Source organism: Mobula hypostoma, chromosome 5 (assembly GCF_963921235.1).
Source record: "Mobula hypostoma chromosome 5, sMobHyp1.1, whole genome shotgun sequence".
Classification (NCBI taxonomy): Eukaryota; Metazoa; Chordata; class Chondrichthyes; order Myliobatiformes; family Myliobatidae; genus Mobula; species Mobula hypostoma.
This window is the reverse complement of record NC_086101.1, coordinates 29,729,247-29,750,375: the sequence shown is the minus strand read 5'-3', so window position 1 is coordinate 29,750,375 and position 21,129 is coordinate 29,729,247. Positions and strand designations below refer to the sequence as shown.

At 47.0% G+C, this 21,129-nt stretch overlaps 1 protein-coding gene across 1 annotated transcript in view; it reads left to right on the top strand.

The window, feature by feature from the left end:
* The window catches only part of LOC134347303 (nuclear factor 7, brain-like), a 90,110-nt gene that overhangs the window by 35,587 nt on the left and 33,394 nt on the right, over positions 1–21,129 (top strand). The window contains exons 6-8 of the mRNA XM_063049702.1: positions 2,322–2,344; positions 3,095–3,210; positions 6,265–6,806. Of these exons, the coding sequence (XP_062905772.1) occupies positions 2,322–2,344; positions 3,095–3,210; positions 6,265–6,806 (681 nt within the window). The remainder of the gene's footprint in view (positions 1–2,321; positions 2,345–3,094; positions 3,211–6,264; positions 6,807–21,129) is intronic.

Sequence of the window (21,129 nt, the reverse complement as noted above, 5' to 3'; positions counted from 1 at the left end):
TATTCTTCCTGTAAATTATGTCTTTTATTATATATTGCAGTATAGTACTGATGCAAAACAACATATTTCCCGACATATGCCAGTGATATTAAAATTGATTCTGAGAAGGACCTAACATCTCCCCAAAGTTAATGTCATTGGGCAGCATAGAATTGAAGCAGGTAGAACCACTCCCTCTGAGCTCCAGGGACCCTAGTATCTCTTCTGACTTCTGGCCCTGTGAGTGTGGAGTTTGCACATTCTCCCTATGACTACGTGGGTTTCCCAGGTGTGTTTTAGTTGCCTTCCACATCGCAAAGATGTGCGGTCAACTGGCCCCAATAAATTGCGGGCTTGTGTGGTGAGTGGAAGAATCAGGGAAGGATTGTTAAGAATGTGGAGAGAATAAAAATTAATGTATGCTATTGTAAATGTGTGGTTGATGGTCAGCACAGAATTGATGGGCCAAAGGGTCTGTTCTATACCGTATGACCCCAGTACTCAGCGTGGTGCTTTTTCACCTTTTCCTTGTTTTATAGATCCATACAGCAGGAAATTAGGTCCTTCAGCCAATGAGTCTGTGCTAACCAAAACCCCTTTACAGATACTCATACTAGATTAATACCATTTTATTCTCCCCATGTTCACATCAACTGCATCAGACTCTACCACCCCTACACACAGGATGCAACTCAAAGCATCCAATTAACCTATTGACTCACACGCCGTTGAGATGTGGGAAGAAAATTGAGCAACCTGGTCAGAAACTCAAGTGGTCATGGAGAATGTGCAAACTCTCTACAGACAGAACCCAAGGTCAGAGAGGAACTACCATTATAACTGAGGCCGTACCCTGACCAGCCACACCACTGACCCAGCTATGTCTCAGTTAATCATCTTCCATCCCTTTGCGATAGATAGCAAGCTATGTTGACAGAAAAAGGCAAGCGTTCTTCCAAAAGTAACTGTAATTGATTGTGAACATTGAGTGTTGCAGTAAGCCTATTAGCAGCAAAGAGCAGATTTTTGCTCTATCAATCGGCACAGTTCTTAATTAACCTCTGGGAAATTGTTCTGATAGTGAATGCAAGATCTTTATTTATAATATAGGGTGTAAATGCTGGGGTTTTTGTGCATGTTATAAGGGAAAGTGTGTGCATTAATGGCTGTATGAAAGCACACAAACACAGCAATACATGAATTTAACAGGAATGGAAATATCAACGAAAGGCTGTTTATAAGAATTTGTTTCTGTGTGTACGTGTACGGTTGAAAATGAACTCTTCACATTCTGTCCTGGTCCATTGTGTTACTCATGCCTGCCACCCACCAAAAAATATCAAGTAAGTGTCGGCCATTGAGCCCTCAAGCCTGATTCCCCAGTCGTCAATAAGATAACGGCTAATCAAGTTGTGTCTTCTGCCTTGCTTATGCTTCCCTTCATAAATTGTGAGTCCCCTAGAGTTTAAATATCTACGAATCAATCAGTCTCTGCCCTGGTAGATCCAAGAATTCTATCCTTGCTGAGCTCTGAAGTGAAATATTGCAATGAATACCGAAGGATAGTATGGTGGGCTGTGAGAGATTAGTTCAATTATTGTATCTGTTGCTGATGTGTGCCTGGGCTCACTGCAAACAGGAAAAACGCTTAGGCTTTTCCCCCTGAAAATTCAAGGAATTCCTGAATCATGAAGTACTGACATTTTTGACTGGGAAAACTTCTCATAAGTTGGTCTTGGGCACAAATGTAATAGAAATAAGGTCTTGGTTTTCGGAAGGAATTTAGTCCAGCTTTAGACACATCACTGACAGCTCTCCTCACTGACTACCCCCCCCCCCTGCCATTTTTTCAGGGACCCTTGCACACACCTTGCTCCAATTGTGTTTGCTTTTGCCCCCTTAATGCTGCAGAGGGCTGTAGCCTTCACTCCATTACATTGGCTGGTGGCTCCAAGGTCCTGTGAGATTCCCAACACAGGTCATAGATCCAATAATGCTGGCACACATGTACACATACTCCAAATGAAGTGCTGTGTATTTCTCACGGGTTTTGGATGTCCTCCCACAAACTGGGGTGCTTCCCTTGGCTTAATTGCCTGTTACATTTTGGGGCACTCTTTCGACATCTGATCCTGACTCAGCCATTCATGACCATTCATTATTCATTCTCTCCTGACTCCTCACATTCCCATCACCTATGTGAATAAACTTTGATTATTTTATTTAAATATCTCTTCATGGGAATCCCATCATCAGTTTCTTGTTCATGTCATAAATACTGTATTCTGTTTGAGTTGAATGATCCTTTGGTGAGCAATAAAACTTTCTTTTTAACTTTCTAGGATATCAAGCAGCTGTTGGACAGGTACGTGACTACTGTCGTGTTTTGCACGTGGCTTCATTAATTCACATTGGTGGATGTGCAGGAGAGATCTCAACCCTGAAAGCCCTCCACATTCACTCCTCAATCTACTTGAAAGAAATGGACTCAGCCCGAGTCACATCCCTATTTATTATTAGCCAGACCCTAGTGGTCCATGAAGGGCTCCCATTTCCGATTGTTTGATAGTGACTGTTGAGCGTATGTAACATAATCTGAGGTTCACTTTGTAGTAATCTACAAGCCCAATCTCCTAGAGGTCTGAGGAAAGGATCCATTCTGACACTCCCACAGAATGACATGTTAAACTAAGGCCTTGTCTGTCCATGTGTAAGATCCCACAGCGAACTCTTCACCAGTATTTATACCTTAACCACTTTCCAAAATCTGGATTATCATATTTAATGGCACTAACTGTGAACAGTTTGGTTGCTACATTTCCTGGAGTCCTCTGAAATGATTGGGTCCAGCAATAAAGATGTTAGCTGTAGCGTATATTTATAAACATTTTTACTCTCATTTTATTTGAGCGCATTCTGAGTTTGGCAGGCGCTTTTGACTGAGTACTTCCTCCTTCTGACCCTGCTGTCTGAATTCGTGTAGAGGAAGCGGCCATAGAGCTGGAAGGCTATATGTTTCAAGGCTCAGGTTCAAGACAGGCGTGGATAAGTTTGTGTAACCTTGTTTCTGCAAACTTCCCTTCTGTCATAAAACCTCCCCGCTCCTGTACTCCAGGTGCAAGCAGAATCAGATCACACCAGCAGACGTTCCCACTGACCTCCACATTGACTCCATCATCACACCTTTCCGCTATGTTAAGATCTGGGATGAAATTAAAACACTTGTGCCGGGTAAGTGATTGGGCTTTGAGGTTATTTGGGGGTGGTGATGGTGAGTGCAAACTGTTAGTTTATCCTTGGCATGGGGGTTTTAAAGGAGCCATGAGCCATGACCCAGTGAAAGCACGTTCATCCTTGGGAAATTTGGCATTCATATTTGTGGGAGAAGCCAGAGGATGATAGTAGTGGAGTACTGCAGGGATCAGTGCTGGTTCTGTTGTTGTTTGTCATCTACATCAGTGAGATGGATGACAATGTGGTTAACTGGTTAAGCATATTTGCAGATGACACAAAGATTGGTGGTGTGGTAGAGTGGAGAGCGAGGAAGACTATCGGAGCTTGCAGCGAGATCTGGACCGGCTGGAAAAATGAGCTGATAAATTGCAGATGGAATTTAATTCAGACAAGTGAGAGGTGTTGAACTTCGGTAGGACCGAGGAGGGTAGGTCTTGCACAGTGAAAGTAGGGCATTGAGGAGTGCTGTAGAACAAAGGGATCTTGGAATACAGGTCCGTAATTGATGGAAAGTGGCATCACAGGAAGATAAGGTCTTTGAATAAAGCGTTTGACACTTTGGCCTTCATAAATCAAAATATTGAGTACAGGATATGGAATGTTATGTTGAAGATGTTGATGAGTATTGTGTGCAGTTTTGGTCATCAACCTACAGGAAAGATGTAAATAAGATTGAAAGCATACAGAGAAAATTTACAAGGATGTTATTGGGACTTGAGTTATAAGGAAAGGTTGAGTAGATTAGGAGTTTGTTCCTCAGAACATAGAAGATTGAGGGGAGATTTGATAGGGGTATGCAAAATTATGAGAGGTGTTGATAGGATAAATGTAAGCAGGCTTTTTCCACTGAGGTTGGGTGGTTCTGCAACTAGAGGTCATGGGGTAAGGGTGAAAGGTGAAAAGTTTAAAGGGAACATATGGGGAAACTTCTTCATTCAGAGGGTCACAAGTGTGGAACAAGCTGCCAGCATAAGTGGTGCATGTGAGCTCAATTTCAACATTTAAGAGAAGTTTGGATAGGTACATTGATAGTAGAGCTATGGAGGATTATAGACAATTGGAGTAAGTTTAAATGGTTTGTCATGGACTAGATGGGCCAAAGGGCCTTTCTGGTGCTGTACTCTGTCCCACTTCAGATGCTTGACTAATGTCCTGGTGGCAGAAGCAAGGGAGTGAGTGCATACAGTGACAGAGAGTGCTAATCAAATTTGTCTTGGATGGTGAAACCAGAACAGAAAATCCCAGATATACGCAGCTGGTCAGGCAACATCTGGAGAGAAACAGTTAATGTTTAAGGGAAAAGTTGGAAAACAAAAGTGAAATTGAATAGGGTCACACTTAGATTGTGAGAATAAGCGGGGTGGCTGCATAGGATGGAGTTAGAAGTCACATTTGCTGACAGTGACATGAAAAGGAAGATAGCGAAGGTGTTATTATTCATTGATCTGTCTGTGGGTGATTCAAGTAAGAATGATGAAGGATATGCCTCTGCAACTGCGAGATGCATTTAACAAAAATGGTGGCAAAAATTATGAAATGTAACAATGCTGGGAATATGCTCCAGATCAGGCTGCATATGATAGACTAACATGACATTAACTGGAAACAGTGGCAATCTGAAATAATTGAATTGAACAGTAAGCAGAAAGGGCTGCAATGTGCCCAGATGTGAGATGAGAAGGAGGGAGTAATCCCGGAAGTCTTGCACAAAATATTCAGACCCTTTGTAATCTCATGGCACCAGGTCAAACATGAGGGAGACCTCCTGATTACCACCTCCTGTTCTCCTGCAGCTGATAAAATAGCTTTATTATCTACCTAAGTTTCTTGGCTACATCAAACATTGTCAGCACGCTGTTGATAGGCCATATGACACTGTATCCAGTTCTGGCCACCATACTGTGGGGGCCACCTAAAGGTCCTTGAGAGGGGATAGAGCAAATTTGGGATGCAATGCTCATTTGGAGAAGTTTGCCTGATTCCCTAGGAACAAGAATTGGGGAGGGGATTTGAATGAAATGTTAGGGTTGAATTGGGTATATTGATAATGAATAGAAACAAGGTGATGGACAGACCATGGACAAGAAAGTCACAAAGCAGCACAGATGGCCATTCAGCCCAATGTCCATGCCAGCTGTAATGCCTATTGACACAAATCCCATTTCCCTGCATTGGGCCCACATCCCCCTCCTTTACCATCCCAGTACAAATGCCTCTTATAACATTGCAATTGTATCTGCCTCCATCACCTCCCCTAACAGTTCATTCCCAAGTAGTCACCACACTCTGTGTGGGGGAAAAACCTGGTGTTTAAATCTTTCAATTTCTTCCCACTCATCTTAAACGTGTTTTAGACACCAGCACCAAGAAAGAATATTCTGACCACCTCGTCTACCTCTGCTTTGCATTATTGTAAAGAACTCTCTACACTCTACACTCAGCCTTCGATGTTCCAGTAAAAACAAACCCAGCCTGTCCAGTCTTTGGAAATGAGCCTTCCATTCCAGGCAACATCCCAGTATCCTGGTACCTATCACCTGACAGCTCTTGTTGCAGCCCTTCCCGACACCTCTGTGTACTGGCTGACTCCCCTTACATCTTTTTCTGGAGGGTCTCAATCCAAAATGTTGACAAGTCTGTTTTCCTCCACAGTTGCACCCTACTCAGTCCTCCAGCAAGTTCTTTGTTACACTGTGAATGGTTAAATGTTGGGAATATTGGGTATAGAGTTGAGGGGTTGGGGAGGGGTGGAATTGGGAAACTCCAGTTTTACACTCCGTGACTTCTCTAATGGTGTACAGTGAAGGTCTCGGGTAATTGGGAAATAGAGTGGGAGAGGATGTTATATTCAGTGACCTCTGGAGTGACGGAACTGCGAGGGTCTCGGGTAATGGAGTGAGGTTCCAAGGCTGTGCACTATCGGTGAGTCAGTGGGTGGGTGCTCTCTGGTAACAAGGTGGGGAGTGGAGGAAATGGGTGATCTCCCACTGATGCACTCTGAGCTGCTCAGTGATGGATAGTCTTTACTGACTGAGCCCCTGTACCTTTCAGCCCGAGAGTCCCTGAAGCTGGATGCCAGGACTGCGCACCCTCGGCTCATCCTCACTGAGAACTTCTGCAGCGTGGTGGATGGTGGGAGTCGGCGGGAGTGCACACTGGGCCCACAGCGCTTCGACCACTGGCTGTGCGTGCTGGCCACCAGCAGCTTCCAGTCGGGGAGGCACTACTGGGATGTAGAGCTGGGGGGAAACAACTCCTGCGTCCTCGGGGTGGCCAGCGAGTCAGCCAACCGGCTGGTCACTGGCCCGCTCATGCCACAGGAGGGCTACTGGGTGCTAGAGTTGACCAGAGGGAGCTTAGTCAACCTGGACGGGCCAGGTGCCCGCAGTCTCCCCCTTCGCCATCAGCCACGTGCCATCCGGGTTTACCTGGACTACGAGGAAGGTCAGCTTTCCTTCTACGATGCCGACAGCCTGTGCCACCTCTACACCTTGCGGGACAGGTTCACACAGAAACTTTTTCCACTCTTCAACCCCCACAACAAGAAGGAAGGCAGCTGCGAGCCACTCAGGCTGCGTAACCATGTTCCGTGCTGAGGTTGACTTTCCTGGGGTGTGGGGTGGTGGTGGTGACCTCTGTTCATACGGATGAGTAAACAAAACCTGGGGTTTTTCTTTGGGCTCTTCACTTTTGGCACTGAGCATTGAAAATGTTGCTGACAATTACCTAAAAACCAATGTCTGACAAGTTTTTGGATCGTTTTTGGATCGTTTCTTTGCTCCCATGGTCGCTGGATGACCAGCTGAGGCCCTGCAGCAGTTTACCGCAGTCAAGGAGACAAGCTGATGCTGTTCCATTTCTAATGATAAGGACTTGAAGATTGTATGGAGTTGGGGAGTGGGTTGCTGGTGAGGAAGGGCTGTGCATATTGTAGGCTTCATGGGTCAATGCCACTGTCTGGAATAACTGGGTCTTCAGGTACAAAGTGAGATTGAAACCAGAGGCTACACTTGATACCATCCTTCAGTATCACGGCTGGCGAGGAGCATTCCTGGGATGACTGGACTGTTGTAGGACCTCAGAAAGGTTGTCCAAAGCAGGTTATGTTGAGATGGGGAGTGTAGTTCTTGCAAAGATCAATAAAGTTTTCCTGGCAAATAATCAGTGTGTATCTCTACATCCATCCATATCCATCCCCATTATGGTTGCCATTCTGAAATTTCTTCCCTTTTGCTGCTCAGCTTTTCATTAGAACGTACAGAACAGGAACAGGGCCTTCAGCGACAATGTCTGTGCTGAATTTCATTCCAGATAAAACCAAGTTCCTTCTGCCTACTGGTGATCTATATCCCTCCAATACTGTGCCTGCATATTCATGTGCCTATCTAACAGCCTGTTAAATCCCAGTATTGTATCTACATCGAATACTTCCTTGGCCACTTATCACTGCTTTTTTAAAAAAAAATAATAATCTTGCCTGCACATCTCCATTAAAATTACGCCATCTCACTTTCAATGCATGTCCTCCAGTGCTTGACATTTTTACCCTGGTAATGAGATCCTACTGTCCACTTATGCCTCTTATTTTATGAACTTCTATCAGGTCACCCCAAAGATTAGTGCCACACAGGATCTTTGGTCCATGATGTCTCTGTAATTGAAATTATGTTGATAAAGATTACCCTCAGTTCCCTGCCTGTTTATGTGCCTGTCTAAATGCCTCCTTAACAATGCTATCATATCTACTTCACTTCACTGCACCCACCCACCTCCCAGAAGTGCACTTCAGGCACTTATCATTCTGTTAAAAATAAATAGACATTACTTTCAAAATCCCCATTAAACGTTTCTTCTCCTCTCCATCCCCAACTTAATCTATGTCCTTTAGCCGCCCAGATTACACAGGAGATTCCCTTCCTTTTACCCCTGTATTTTCTCAGGTCACTAGTATTTTCAGTTACTTTTCATAGCTCTATTCATCTTCCAATACGAGAGTCCTGCACTTTCTTTTCTTAATCTGTCTCATCATTCTTCCGTGTGACCAGTCCAACACAAACCCACTGTTCCCAGCTTCACTTTTCCTGTATTTACCAAACTGACTAATATCCACCAAAATCTAAGAAAAACTGTAGGATTGGAAGGTCAATGGTTGAGCTGGAATACACTCCACTGCCTGGATGTGTGTGTGTGTTCAATAACAGAAGCGTGTTACCATGCAGGACCCTTAAGCCCAGTTAGATGAAACCTGATCCACTTTGCTGTCATGTAACCATAGCCTCTACGGAAAGAATTAAAGACTACCAAATCCAAATGCAGCACTGTAGCATTTTTGTTTCAGATTAGCACTGAAGTAACTGTGGTTCCAACTAACAGATTCAGAGAGAAGGCATAGGAACAGGCCCTTGGTCCTGACTAGTCCATACTGAGGGAAGACATCCATTTCTGTTTGGAGGCTGACAATTGGTAAAACACATCAGAGTACAACAGTAATAGACTGCAACTAGCGGGGCACTGTCTACACCACCCCGAGCTACCTGCCAGCCTAGTCATCATATGGGAGCCCAAGCACGGGAGGATGAACCCTGGGCGCCTTCCCAAGACTGTGGTCAACACGCTCCTAGAAGACAGCGGCGCGGCTAATGTCGATGAGCTGAACACACTGATGAGGGAGAGGGAAAAGTGAAGAGTCCATCATCGTGCCCGACGTCAGCCCCCTAGGCCTGAGTCGACGTAGTAGTAGTAGTTCTTCAAGCCCTTATGATTTACAGAAAATGATTGCTGAACATTTAACTGTGCAATGCTAAGCAGGAACACATTGTATTAGTCATAAGGTACAGACACAGGCTCTTCCACCCAAATTGACTATACCAACCATTTTGGCTGCCAGAGCTAGTCCCATTAGCCTGCATTTGGTCCATAAGCTTTTAAAACTTTATATCCCTGTGTAATTGCACCCACCTCCACTACTGCTTTGGCAGCTCATTCCATATACCCACCAGCTTGCCCCTCTGGGCTGCTTGAAATATTTCCTCTTGGAAAAGAACTGTGACAATAAAGTCACCCCTCAGCCTCCTACGCCCCACAGAAAACAATCCCAGCCTATTCAGTCTCTCCATGTAAGTCAAGCCCTCAATTTCAGCAAATATCCTTGTGAATCTTTTCTGCACCCTGACTACTTAATTATAGCCATACATCATGTGGTGATCAAAACTGCACATAATATTCCAGGTGCAGTCTCACCTATGTCTTCAACAGCTGCAACATGACATCCCTGTACTCAATACCAGTCCGCTGAAGGGAAGTGTGCCTTATGCTGCCTTCATGACTCTGTTTACCCATGTCGCCACTTTCATTGATACACACACACAAACACAGTACATGTAGCCCTGGACCTCTATATTCTACAGCACCTTCCAGGGCCCTGTTGATCTCTGAGGGATTCAGTGTCAGATGAGCTGAAGAAAAAGATTTGGGTGTAGATGCATGATGGAAATACAATGGACTCCAGTTAATTGGGCCATTGGTTAATCAGGGCAGCTGCTTCTTTGGGACAGCTCTTGAGCCAAAACTCATCAAAAGAATAGTCAGATAAAAGTTGCTGGTGAATGCAGCAGGCCGGGCAGCATTTCTAGGAAGAGGTACAGTCAACGTTTCGGGCAGGGACCGTTCATCAGGACTCATGAAGGGTCTCGGCCCGAAACGTCAACTGTACCTCTTACTAGAGATGCTGCCTGGCCTGTTGCATTCACCAGCAACCTTTATGTGTGTTGCCTGAAATTCCAGCATCTGCAGATTTCCTCGTGTTTGCGTTTTTAAAAGAATAGTCAGGATTCCTTCATAGCTTTTTCCCCAGAGCTATAATTGCTCTGAACCAATCGATCAAGCATCATCCATTAATTTGTTATATTGCTACTTTAATACTGGTTTTATGACTGTCATGATTCTGAGTTGCACTCTTTTATTGCTTGTACTGGCTGATCACTTGATTTTATTTATTGTTTATTTATTTTATTTGATGTTTTATAGCATTGAGTATTAGAGCATTGTAAACTCATTTTCACTGTATTGGTGCATGACAAATTGTACTATGCAATGACAATAAAGATATTTCAATTTCAGGCACGTGATTTGTGTGGCCATTAGACACTATACCAAGCTTACTGCAGACAGTTTCCATGTAGCTGCAGCTGTGTGTGGTTTTGCTCAAAAGTGGTGATTGTCATTAATAGTTGGCAAGAACTAAGCAGAAAGACAATTCAAACTATTTTGCTCACTGACGTTTTAAGCATTTGAGCTTGGAGATCCCAGAAATGGCTGGGAGTGAAAAATGAAATTCTTTCACTACCTCAACAAGTTAGGGACTTTGAAAAATTTGAAGGCATTGAAGGTCATCTTGAATTTTACAATGAAAATGAAGATTTTGATAATGCAATCATTGAAAATTGTATGAAAGCAGTCCATTATTTACACTAGGTGTCTGTGCTGATTTTGTTCATTTACAGTCAATCAAATGCACTGGATGGAGTCCTCCGATAACTAGTAGGAACTAATACAGTTTTTTTTAGCACTGTAGTAGTATTGATAGAGTTCTGTGCTCTGTGTTTTATTTAAATACATAATTTCCATGTAACTGGCAAATTGGGGCAGCTGCCTAATTGGGCCAAAATGTACTGGTCCTGACGTGTCCCAATTAATCGGAATCTGGTAGTAGTTATTTGTAAGTGCTAGTAAATATGAAGCATGCAAATCAACAGAACATCAAATGTGACACCTGGCCGCAAGTAGTTTAGCCCAATTTCAGGGATATAGTGATGTTAGGATAGAGATTAAATACACAGCTGGAGTCTTCCCAGTATTTAGTTAGAATATTGAGTCCTGACGAAGGGTCTCGGCCTGAAACGTCGACTGTACCTCTTCCTAGAGATGCTGCCTGGCCTGCTGCGTTCACCAGCAACTTTGATGTGTGGTCCTTTAGTTAGAATGATGTTTTGTTCATCCAATACTGAATGTTGATCAAATGATCTGATGCTTTAGGAACATCAAATAAGAGAGGAGGACCTGACACTAAAGTGGAAGTAATTGATGTATGCATCAAGCTAAAGTCATTAATTTGGATGAAGTCAATGAGGATCGGCATATAGAGTAGAGCTCCTGAGAGCAATTGAAACAATGGTGGCTGAATTAAATATACTACCGCCCAGTAGATGGCAGTAGCGAATCACTGAAGGATCAGCATATAACCTAAAATACGGGAGATCAATGCCCCAGTGCTATTGGATGGTACCAAAAATTGAATGAAAAGCCTGTTCAAATGATTAATGATTTTAGGGTTTTTTTTAAATATATATTCTAAGTAAGCAAGAGAGCAGAGTTCAAAGGAGATCAGAGGGGCAATTCTTGTTACACAATGAGTGATCATATATGAAGTGCACTATCAGAAGATGTGGTGGAACCAGATGCAATCACTACAATTTATAGGCGTTTAGACAAATGCTTAAATGGACAAGGCATAGCGGGATGTGGTCCTAATGCGAGCAGATGAGATTAATGTGGAAGGGCAAAATAGGTCATCTTAAACTTGGTGTGCGGAAGGGCTGTTTCTATGCAGTACAACCTCTTAACTAAATGGACAGGAAATTGAGAGTGTCACAACCTTACACAAATTTAATTCGTTTTCTAAAAATCCTTTTATCCATCTACTTATACCTTCAATGGGTAGATCAGCCATGATCAACAGGCCAACACCACCCTCTCACAACCAGTATCATATATCATTCACTCCCTTTTGAACTCCATCCCTCTGTAATTTAAACATTTTAAGATTCATAAACCAATACAGCAAAAGTACAGATTCTTTGGCCCAACCATTCCATGTTGACCATATAAATATCCTAGCTCATCCCAATTTCCTGCATTTGGCCCATATCCCTCCACGCCCTGCCCTCTCATATACGTATTCAACTGCTTCTTAAATGATACTACTGTAATTGCTTCAACCACCTCCTCTGGAAGCTCATTCCATTTATTCACACCCTCTGCATTAAAAATTTGCCCGTAAGTTACCTTTTACATTCTTTTCCTTCTCTCTCTAAACCTATATCCTATAGTTTTGGACTCACACACCCTGTTACCATCCACCTTATCTCTCATAATTTTAAACACTTCTTTAAGGTCACTCCTTGTTTACATATTTTCCAAGCAATAAATACCGAGGAAGGCCAGCCTCTCCCAATCACTCAGAAACTCCAGCACCAAAGTTGAAGATCATTTGTCTGGGTAAAGTTGAACATCAAAATCAGAAAGGAGTGCAGAAATGATTCACAAGGATGTTGCCAGGACTCTTCACAGCTGCTGCCTGACCTGCATTTCCAGCATTTCCTGATCTTATTCCAGATTCACAAACATGAGGACTTTGAAAATCAACGGTGGTTAAAAGAGTATGGTGGCTGGGGACGACTGATGATTTTGAGATGAGAAGTAACAGATAAAGGTGGGGAGACTGTACCTTAGGAGTGAGAAACCCCAAAAATCAACAAACAAGAGACTCAAAAATAAACACTCAAAACATTGAAGGAGCTCAGCAGGTCAGACAGCATGTATTGAAGGGGAATTAACAATTGATGTTTTTGCTCAAGACTGGATTAAAAGGTGGAGGAGAGCTAGCCCATAATTAAAAGGTGGAGGTAAGGGGTGGAGTGAGAGATGGTGGATCCAGATGAGTCTGAGGTGATGGGCAAATGAGGGAAGTTGGGGAACATCGGAAATAACTTCAGAAGCTATTCTTTCATTTTTCATTCCAAGGTAGTTTTAATGAAATAATAGGATTCATAATGTGCCCTGTGCTATTTGCAAATTATATGAAACACCTGCAGTGGGTCCTACACCTTCCCAAGGGCAATCACGGATGAATGAAAAATGCTCGTCTTGCCAGGTGTGCCCAAACAGAGAGAAATAAGTAGTAACAAAAGACAGAGGAAAATAAAGCAGAATGTAATGAAAGTGTTAGGGTGGGGCCCGGGTAAACACTTGGAGAGAGAGTTGTTGTGCAGAGGGTGCAGTGTCAGTCTCTGTGAAAACACTGAATGCTGAGGCTGGGGGCAGTATCTAATTTGAATTCTGTTAATGTGGGATGCTTTCTGCTCATCAGTTGCCATGGTGCCTGGTCAAAACAAGGCCTTGGTTGATTGGCCAGGAAGCAAGAGGGTATTGGAGACCAGGCTAGCTGTGAAAACCAAGTGCCCAGATTGTAGCAACACACATCAAAGTTGCTGGTGAACGCAGCAGGCCAGGCAGCATCTCTAGGAAGAGGTACAGTCGACGTTTCGGGTCTCGGCCCGAAATGTCGACTGTACCTCTTCCTAGAGATGCTGCCTGGCCTGCTGCGTTCACCAGCAACTTTGATGTGTGTTGCTTGAATTTCCAGCATCTGCAGAATTCCTCATTCTTACGTGCCCAGATTGTATGTGGGTTCCACGAACATACGTATACACACATGCATGTGGTTATTTGCGCACACACACAAATGCACACTTCTTACACCGAAAGTAGTGGTAACCAATCACCACAAACTATGAGGAGGCGAGCCTGATCCGAGTCGAGGCGTGCGGGTGTGAAACAGAGTAGGAGTGAGGTCGAAGCATGTTCCAGGAGAAGTTGGAGTCAGAAACAAAATTGGAACGAGTGGAGTGAAGAAAAGTTGAAGCGGAGTTGTTTTGGAGCCCATCCTGCTAAATTGGGAGCAAGGTTTGATCCATCTAAGCACCCCACTGATTTGAAAGGGTCGAGTACGGGCCAGAAGTGGCCCAGTGTTTATCGCTGCGGTGGGCCCCAATCCGGCTGCGGGGAATAAGCCCGTGCTTGGGCAATTTAAACACTGAGCTAAATGGACTGAAACGACATGTTAGCAGGACTGGAGGAGGGTGTCAAGTCTGTTCTGCTACATGATGTTTTACTGTGCTCTCCTTGGCGGTGAGGCTGTATTGTGCTCCAGTTGCTCTGGATCTAGTGTCTGCAAGTTTTGCTACGATTGGCCCCTCTGTATGATGAACTGAGACTATTGGGCGTACTCCTGCTGCTCCAGGCTCCAGGTTTATGGACTCAATTTCCTTCTGAATGCTGATGCTTGCTTTATTGCTTACATGATTTTTTTTTTTGTTTTCTCACTTCCACTCTCTCCCTCCCTCCTCTACCCATAATTGATGTTTGTCTTTTTAAAAATGTAGTTATTTTGTATTTCCAGTTTTGTGGTTGCCTGTGCCTCCAGCAGACAAATCTCCAGATTGTGTAATTTCTAAACACTTTATAAAGCTATACAAAATGTACTTTGAACTTCAAATATACGTGGGTTTGCACTACGCACATGTATAAACACTATATTCTACACTGTTTTCCTTTTGTTCTGCATTCTGTTTTTGCGATATTGAGGGAGAGGTTGTTTTCTTGAATCACTGAGTGTGTGCTTTTATACTCCTGTACCACCTTCATTAATTTGGATTTTCAGAAGGCATTGAGAAGGTGCCACTCAGGCTGCTTAACAAGATAAAATCCTGTGGCATTATGAGAAAGATACCGGATAATGGAATGGTTGACCGGCAGGAGGCAGTGAGTGGGAATAAAAGGGGCCTTTTCTAGTTGGCTGTCGGTGACTAGTGGTGTCCCTCAGGGTTCAGTATTGGGACTTTTCACAATGTTTGTCAATGATATAGATAATATAGATAATTTGTGGCAAGGTTTGCAGATGACACAAAGATAGGTGGAGGGGTAAGTAGCAGGAATTAGACAAATTGAAAAAAATGGGCAAAAAAAGTAGCAGATGGAATACAGTGTTAAGAAATGTATGATAATGCATTTTGGTAAAAGGAATAATAGTGCAGACCATTATCTAAATGGGGAGAAGGTTCAAACATCAGAAGACTCTCAGAAGGGCTAATTTACAGGTTGAATCTGTGGTAAAGAAGGCAAATGCAATGTTGGCATTTATTTCAAGGGTAATAGAAAAAAAAAGCAAGGATATAATGCCGATCCTGAATGAGACATTAGTCAGGCCACACCTGGAGTATTTTCAACAGTTTTGGACCCCACATCTCAGAAAGGACATGTTGTTGGTGGAGAGAGTCCGGACGAAGTTCATGAGGATTGTTCTGGGATTAGATAGGGTGGATGTGGAGGATGTTTCCTATGGTGGGGGTATCTAGAATTAGAGGATACAGTCTCAAGATTGAGGAGCGACTGTTTAGAGCAGAGGCAAGGAGGAATTTTTACTTTTTTTAACCAGAGAGCATTAAATCTGTGGATTGCTCTGCCATAGACTGAGCTGGAGGCCATGTTTGTGCATATATTTAAGGCAGAAGTTGATTGTTTCCTGTTTGGTCAGGGCAGCAAAGGATATGGCGAGAAGGCAGGTGTTTGGGGTTGAGTGGATTCCGGGATAAGCCATGATGGAATGATGGAGCAGACTCAATGGGCTGCATGGTGTAATTCTGCTCTCATGTCTTATGGACTTCCTGATGCTTGCAATGAAAAGAGGGCATTTCCAGGGTGGTGGAGATCCTCAGTGGTAAATGCCACCTTTCTGAGGCATTGCTCCTTAAAGATGCCCTGGACGCTAGGGCCAAAAGTGCCCACGATGGAGCTGAGTTCACAACTTCCTTCAGCTTTTTTTGATCCTGTGCAGCGCACACCCACCCCCCCCCTCCATACCAGACAGTGATGCAGCCAGTTAGAATGCTCTCCACGGTACATCTGTAGAAATTTCCAAGCGTCTTGTGTCTTTGGTAACGTAACAAATTTCTCCAAACTCCTAATTAAATATAACAGTTGTTGTGCTTTTTCTCGTAATTGCATTGATATGTTGAGCCCAGGATAGATCCTCAGAGATATTGACCCCAGGATCTTGACATTACTCACTTTTTCCACTTCTGATCCCTCAATAAGGACCTGAGTGTGTTCCCTTATCTTAATCTTTCTGAAGTCCACAATCAATACTTTGGTTTTACTGACTTCGAATGCAAGGCTGTTGCTGTGACACCACTCAACCAGTTGATCTATTTTGCTCCTGTCCACATTCTTGTCAACATCAGAAATTCTGCCAATAATTTTAGTGTCATCAGCAAATTTATAGGTGGCATTTGAGCTGTGCCTCGCCACACGGTCATAAGTGTAGAGAGAGTAGAGCTGTGGACTAAGCACACATTATTGAGATATGCATGTGCTGATTGTCACCGAGGTGGAGATGTTATTTCTGATCCGCACAGACTGAGGTCTTCCAGTAAAGAAGTCGAGGATTGAGATGCTGAGGGAAGTACGGAGGCCCAGGTTTTGAAGCTTTTTGATCAGAAATGTACGAATGATTGTGTTAAACACTAAACTGCAATCAATAAACAGCAGCCTGACAAAAGTATTAGTATTGTCCTGGACATCGAAGATCATGTGAAGAGCCAGTGAGATCATATCCACTGTAGATCTATTATAGTGGGGGTTCCAGGTCGTTGCTTGGGCAGAACCAACCTCTCAAAAGTGTTTCATCACCATAGATGTGAGTACCACTGCACCATAGTACAAAATAGATCACTGAAAACGACACAAAGCAGAGAAGGTACGTCTTCTTTGAAGTCATGTACAGCCGCATACATCCCTCATAACAGATCCACACACCCCACAAGGTAGACCAACGCAAGGAGCACCCCACACTATCCTACAGGTAGATGTACAGTAGTATGGTGCTCCAGAACAACTGTTCCTCAAGCAGACCAGGCAAAGACCATCCACAGCAAGAACCCCCTCTGCCCACCAGGACCCCCATCCTCTCTCCCCACCCATCACCATTTCCCAACCCTACCCCGAATATTAACCTCCACAACCGTCTCTCCTCCAGCCCTTTGCCTAGATCTCCAAACCTAACATCCACAATTCTCTCCCCTCCAACCCCTCACCTCCATCTATACCCTATCCCTAACCCTAACCTCCAACACCCCTCCATGGACCCATCCCCACAAACCTTCACCAGCACCCACCTCTCCTCTCTCCACCTACACCCTTCCCCTCCTATTCCCCCTCTCCTCCCATACTTGCCCATTCCCCATCCATTCCCTCCCATCCCCTCCCCACCCCTACACCTTGCCCTTCCCCTCACTCTCCCCTTCCCCCTTTCCCACCCCTCTCACATCCCCCCTCTACCCCCTACCCTCCACCTTCCTGCCTGACCTCCACCCACTCACCATCCCCCTCTCCCCCATTCCATCCGCCTCCCCTCCTCCACTCAACCCTGCCATCTCCCCATCCCCTTCTCCCCTCTAACCCCCTCTTCTCCACCTCTCCTCCCTCCTTCTCCATCGTCCCTTCCCCCTCCCCTCTGCCCCTCACACTGCTGCACTGCCTTCTCCCTTCACCACTCCATTCCCTCTTCACTCCCCTTCACCTCTCTACTACCCCTCACCCTCACCTCCTCCTTCCCTTACTCCCCCATCCCCTCCTCCTCCCCTACCCTTACTCCCCCAATCCCCACCTCGTCCTCCCCTTACTCCCCCTCCCATCCCCACTCCTCCTCCCCTACCACCCCTCCCCTTACTGCCCCCCTCACATCCCCACTCCCCTCTCCTCTCCCCATCAAAACTCCCTCCCCTCCTCCCTCCCCACCCCTTTCTTCCTCCCCACTCCCCATCCTCTTTTTGTTCTGCCCACTGCCCCCTCCCACTACAGCACTCACTTCCCCCTTCTCCACTCTGCTCCCCTCCCCTCTCCCTTGACCCTATACTCCCCCTTCCCATCCCCATCCCCACTCCCCCTCCTTCCCCTCACTCCTCTGCACTCCCCTCCCCTTTTTTTGCCCCAAAAGAACATTTCCACTTTTCCCATATTGCGGTGTACAACTGCCAAATAGAGTCAACAGACAAAAGAAAACTTGGGAAGAATCAATCAGCTGATCCAGTAAAAACACAGCTCTACACTCCCCCTCCCCTCTCCCTCCCTTCACCGCTCCCCACTACACCCTCCCCATCCAGCCTCCGCCCCACTGCTCCTCACCCTTCCCCCTTTCCTTCCCCTCCCTGTCCCCACACCCTCACACCTTCCCTCACCCCTCCCCTCCCCCTCACCCATACACACTGCACTCCACACTCACATCTCCACCCTCCCCCTTCACCCTCTAACCTCCCCATTCCCGGCCCTTCCCTTCCCCCTTACCGCCCACTCTCCCCTCCCTCCACCTTACCTTCCTCTTCCCCTCCCCTCACCTCCGCCCTTCCCTTCCCTTACCCTCCCTTTCACCCCTCCACTGCTCCTCCTCCACTTACCCTCAGCCCACTCCCCCTCCCATCTCCTCCCCTTACCCCAGCTCTCCCCTTCCCCTTGACTTGCCCTTCCCCTACCCTTACCCCTTCCCCTCTCACCACTCACCTCCCACTTCCCTTCACCCTTCCCCTCTTCATCCCCACTCCCCTCACCCCTAACCCTCCTTTTACCTCTTGCCCCTACTTTCCCTCACCTTCACCCCTCACCCCTCCCTTAATCCTTCTCCTCCCCTCCCCCTCTCCCCATCTCCTCACCTTCATCCCTCCCATCCCCTCACATCTCCACCCTCCCCCTTCACCCTCTAACCTCCCCACTCCCGTCCCCTTCCCTTCCCCCTTACCGCCCACTCTCCCCTCCCTCCACCTTACCTTCCTCTTCCCCTCCCCTCACCTCCGCCCTTCCCTTCCCTTACCCTCCCCTTCCTTTCACCCCTCCACTGCTCCTCCTCCACTTACCCTCAGCCCATTCCCCCTCCCATCTCCTCCCCTTACCCCAGCTCTCCCCTTCCCCTTGACTTGCCCTTCCCCTACCCTTACCCCTTCCCCTCTCACCACTCACCTCCCACTTCCCTTCACCCTTCCTCTCTTCATCCCCACTCCCCTCACCCCTAACCCTCCTTTTACCTCTTGCCCCTACTTTCCCTCACCTTCACCCCTCACCCCTCCCTTAATCCTTCTCCTCCCCTCCCCCTCTCCCCATCTCTTCACCTTCATCCCTCCCATCCCCTCACTCCTCCACTCCCCCTCACCCCTCCACATTCTGCTCCACACTTCCCCTCTATATTCCCCCTTCACACCCTACCCCACTCCCCTCCTCCCACTCCTCATCCCCTTCAACCCCCACTCTCCTGCTCCACTCCCTCTACCTTCCCTGCTCCTCCCCTTCATCCCTCCTCTCCTCCTCCCCGAACATTCCCTCCCCCTCACCCTTCACCCTTCACTTCTCCTCACTATCACTCTTCCCTCTTCCTTTCACCCCTCCCCTTCCTCTCACCCCTCCACACTCCCCCCACCTACCCCCTCTCCTCCCCTCCCCATCCTCCCTGTCTGCTCCCCATTCTCCCCCTCCCCTCCCACTTCCCCCCTCCCCTTCCACTTCCCCTCACCCCTCGCCCCCCCATCTCATCACCTTCATCCCTCGCCTCCCCATCTCATCACCTTCATCCCTCACATCACCCTCACCCCTCCCCTCCCCATCACCCCTCACCCTTCTCTCTCACCCCTTACCCTCCCCTCACCCCTCCCCTCCCCTCACCCCCTCCCCTCACCCCCTCCCCACCGCTCTCCCCTCACCTCTCCCCTCACCCCTCCCCTCACCCCTCCCTCCCCTCACCCCTCCCTCCCCTCTCCCCTCACCCCTCCCTCCCCTCTCCCCTCACCCCTCACCCCACCCTCCCCTCTCCCCTCACCCCTCACCCCGCCCTCCCCTCTCCCCTCACCCCGCCCTCCCCTCTCCCCTCACCCCTCACCCCGCCCTCCCCTCTCCCCTCTCCCCTCTCCCCTCACCCCTCCCCTCACCCCTCCCCTCACCCCTCACCCCTCCCCCCTCACCCCTCACCCCTCCCCCCTCCCTCCCCTCACCCCTCACCCCTCCCTCCCCTCACCCCTCCCTCCCCTCACCCCTCACCCCTCCCTCCCCTCACCCCTCACCCCTCCCTCCCCTCACCCCTCACTCCCCTCACCCCTCACTCCTCCCTCCCCTCACCCCTCACTCCTCCCTCCCCTCACCCCTCACTGCCCTCACCCCTCCCCATTTCCTCACCTTCATCCCTCACATCACCCTCACCCGTCCCCTCCCCTCCACCCTGAACTCACCCTCCCCCACCCTCTCACCGCTCTCTCCACCCCCGCCCGCCCTGAGTAACTGGCCTCCGACTCTTCCTCTCTTCAAAGTCCGACCCTGATCGTATTCGCCTCTCCCACTGACAAGCAATACCAGCCGTGCCTCCCCAATCAGAGTCGAATATTAGTTCCCCCGCCCACTTCCTGATGCAGTGCCGACTACCGGTGCACTGACGGTCAGCCGCTGGGTCCTAGTGCACGGTTAATTAAATGATGACGGGGAATCATCTTGTGGGAGTGAAAACTGGCTCAGCATCATTCGTTTTAGCCTCAACCCACGGGACCTCTCTTCCCCACCCCACCTCTGCCCCTGGGTACTCTGACTCCCCTCGACCTCATCGCTCGGAACTTCTGTCTCTTCCCCCCACCCTTCGGAACCTCTATCTCCCCTCAGTCCCCGGAACCTCTTTCTACCGTGTCCCTTAGCCCACGGTCTCCCTTGAGGAACCAGAACCCAAGAATCGCTGTTTAAAACTATTCCGGTGCAGATGATTTTATTTTTCTCTTAAGAAGACTGTGACTTCTTGGACCTCTCTCGCAAAGGGTACGGTCGCAAGCGATTATCAAGAGACAGGAGCGAGGGCGCTGTAGACAGGAATGTGGAACCGAATTTGCGATCAGGTCATGAGAACGTTACTGCGACTGGAGTCATAAGGAAAGGCTGGATAGGCTAGGACTGTTTTCCCTGGAGTGTCAGAGGCCGAGGAGCGATCTTACATGAGGGGCAAAAATAAAAATTAGTGGAGTTAAAGTCACATTCTTATCCTTTATCGTGGAGTAAGGAAGT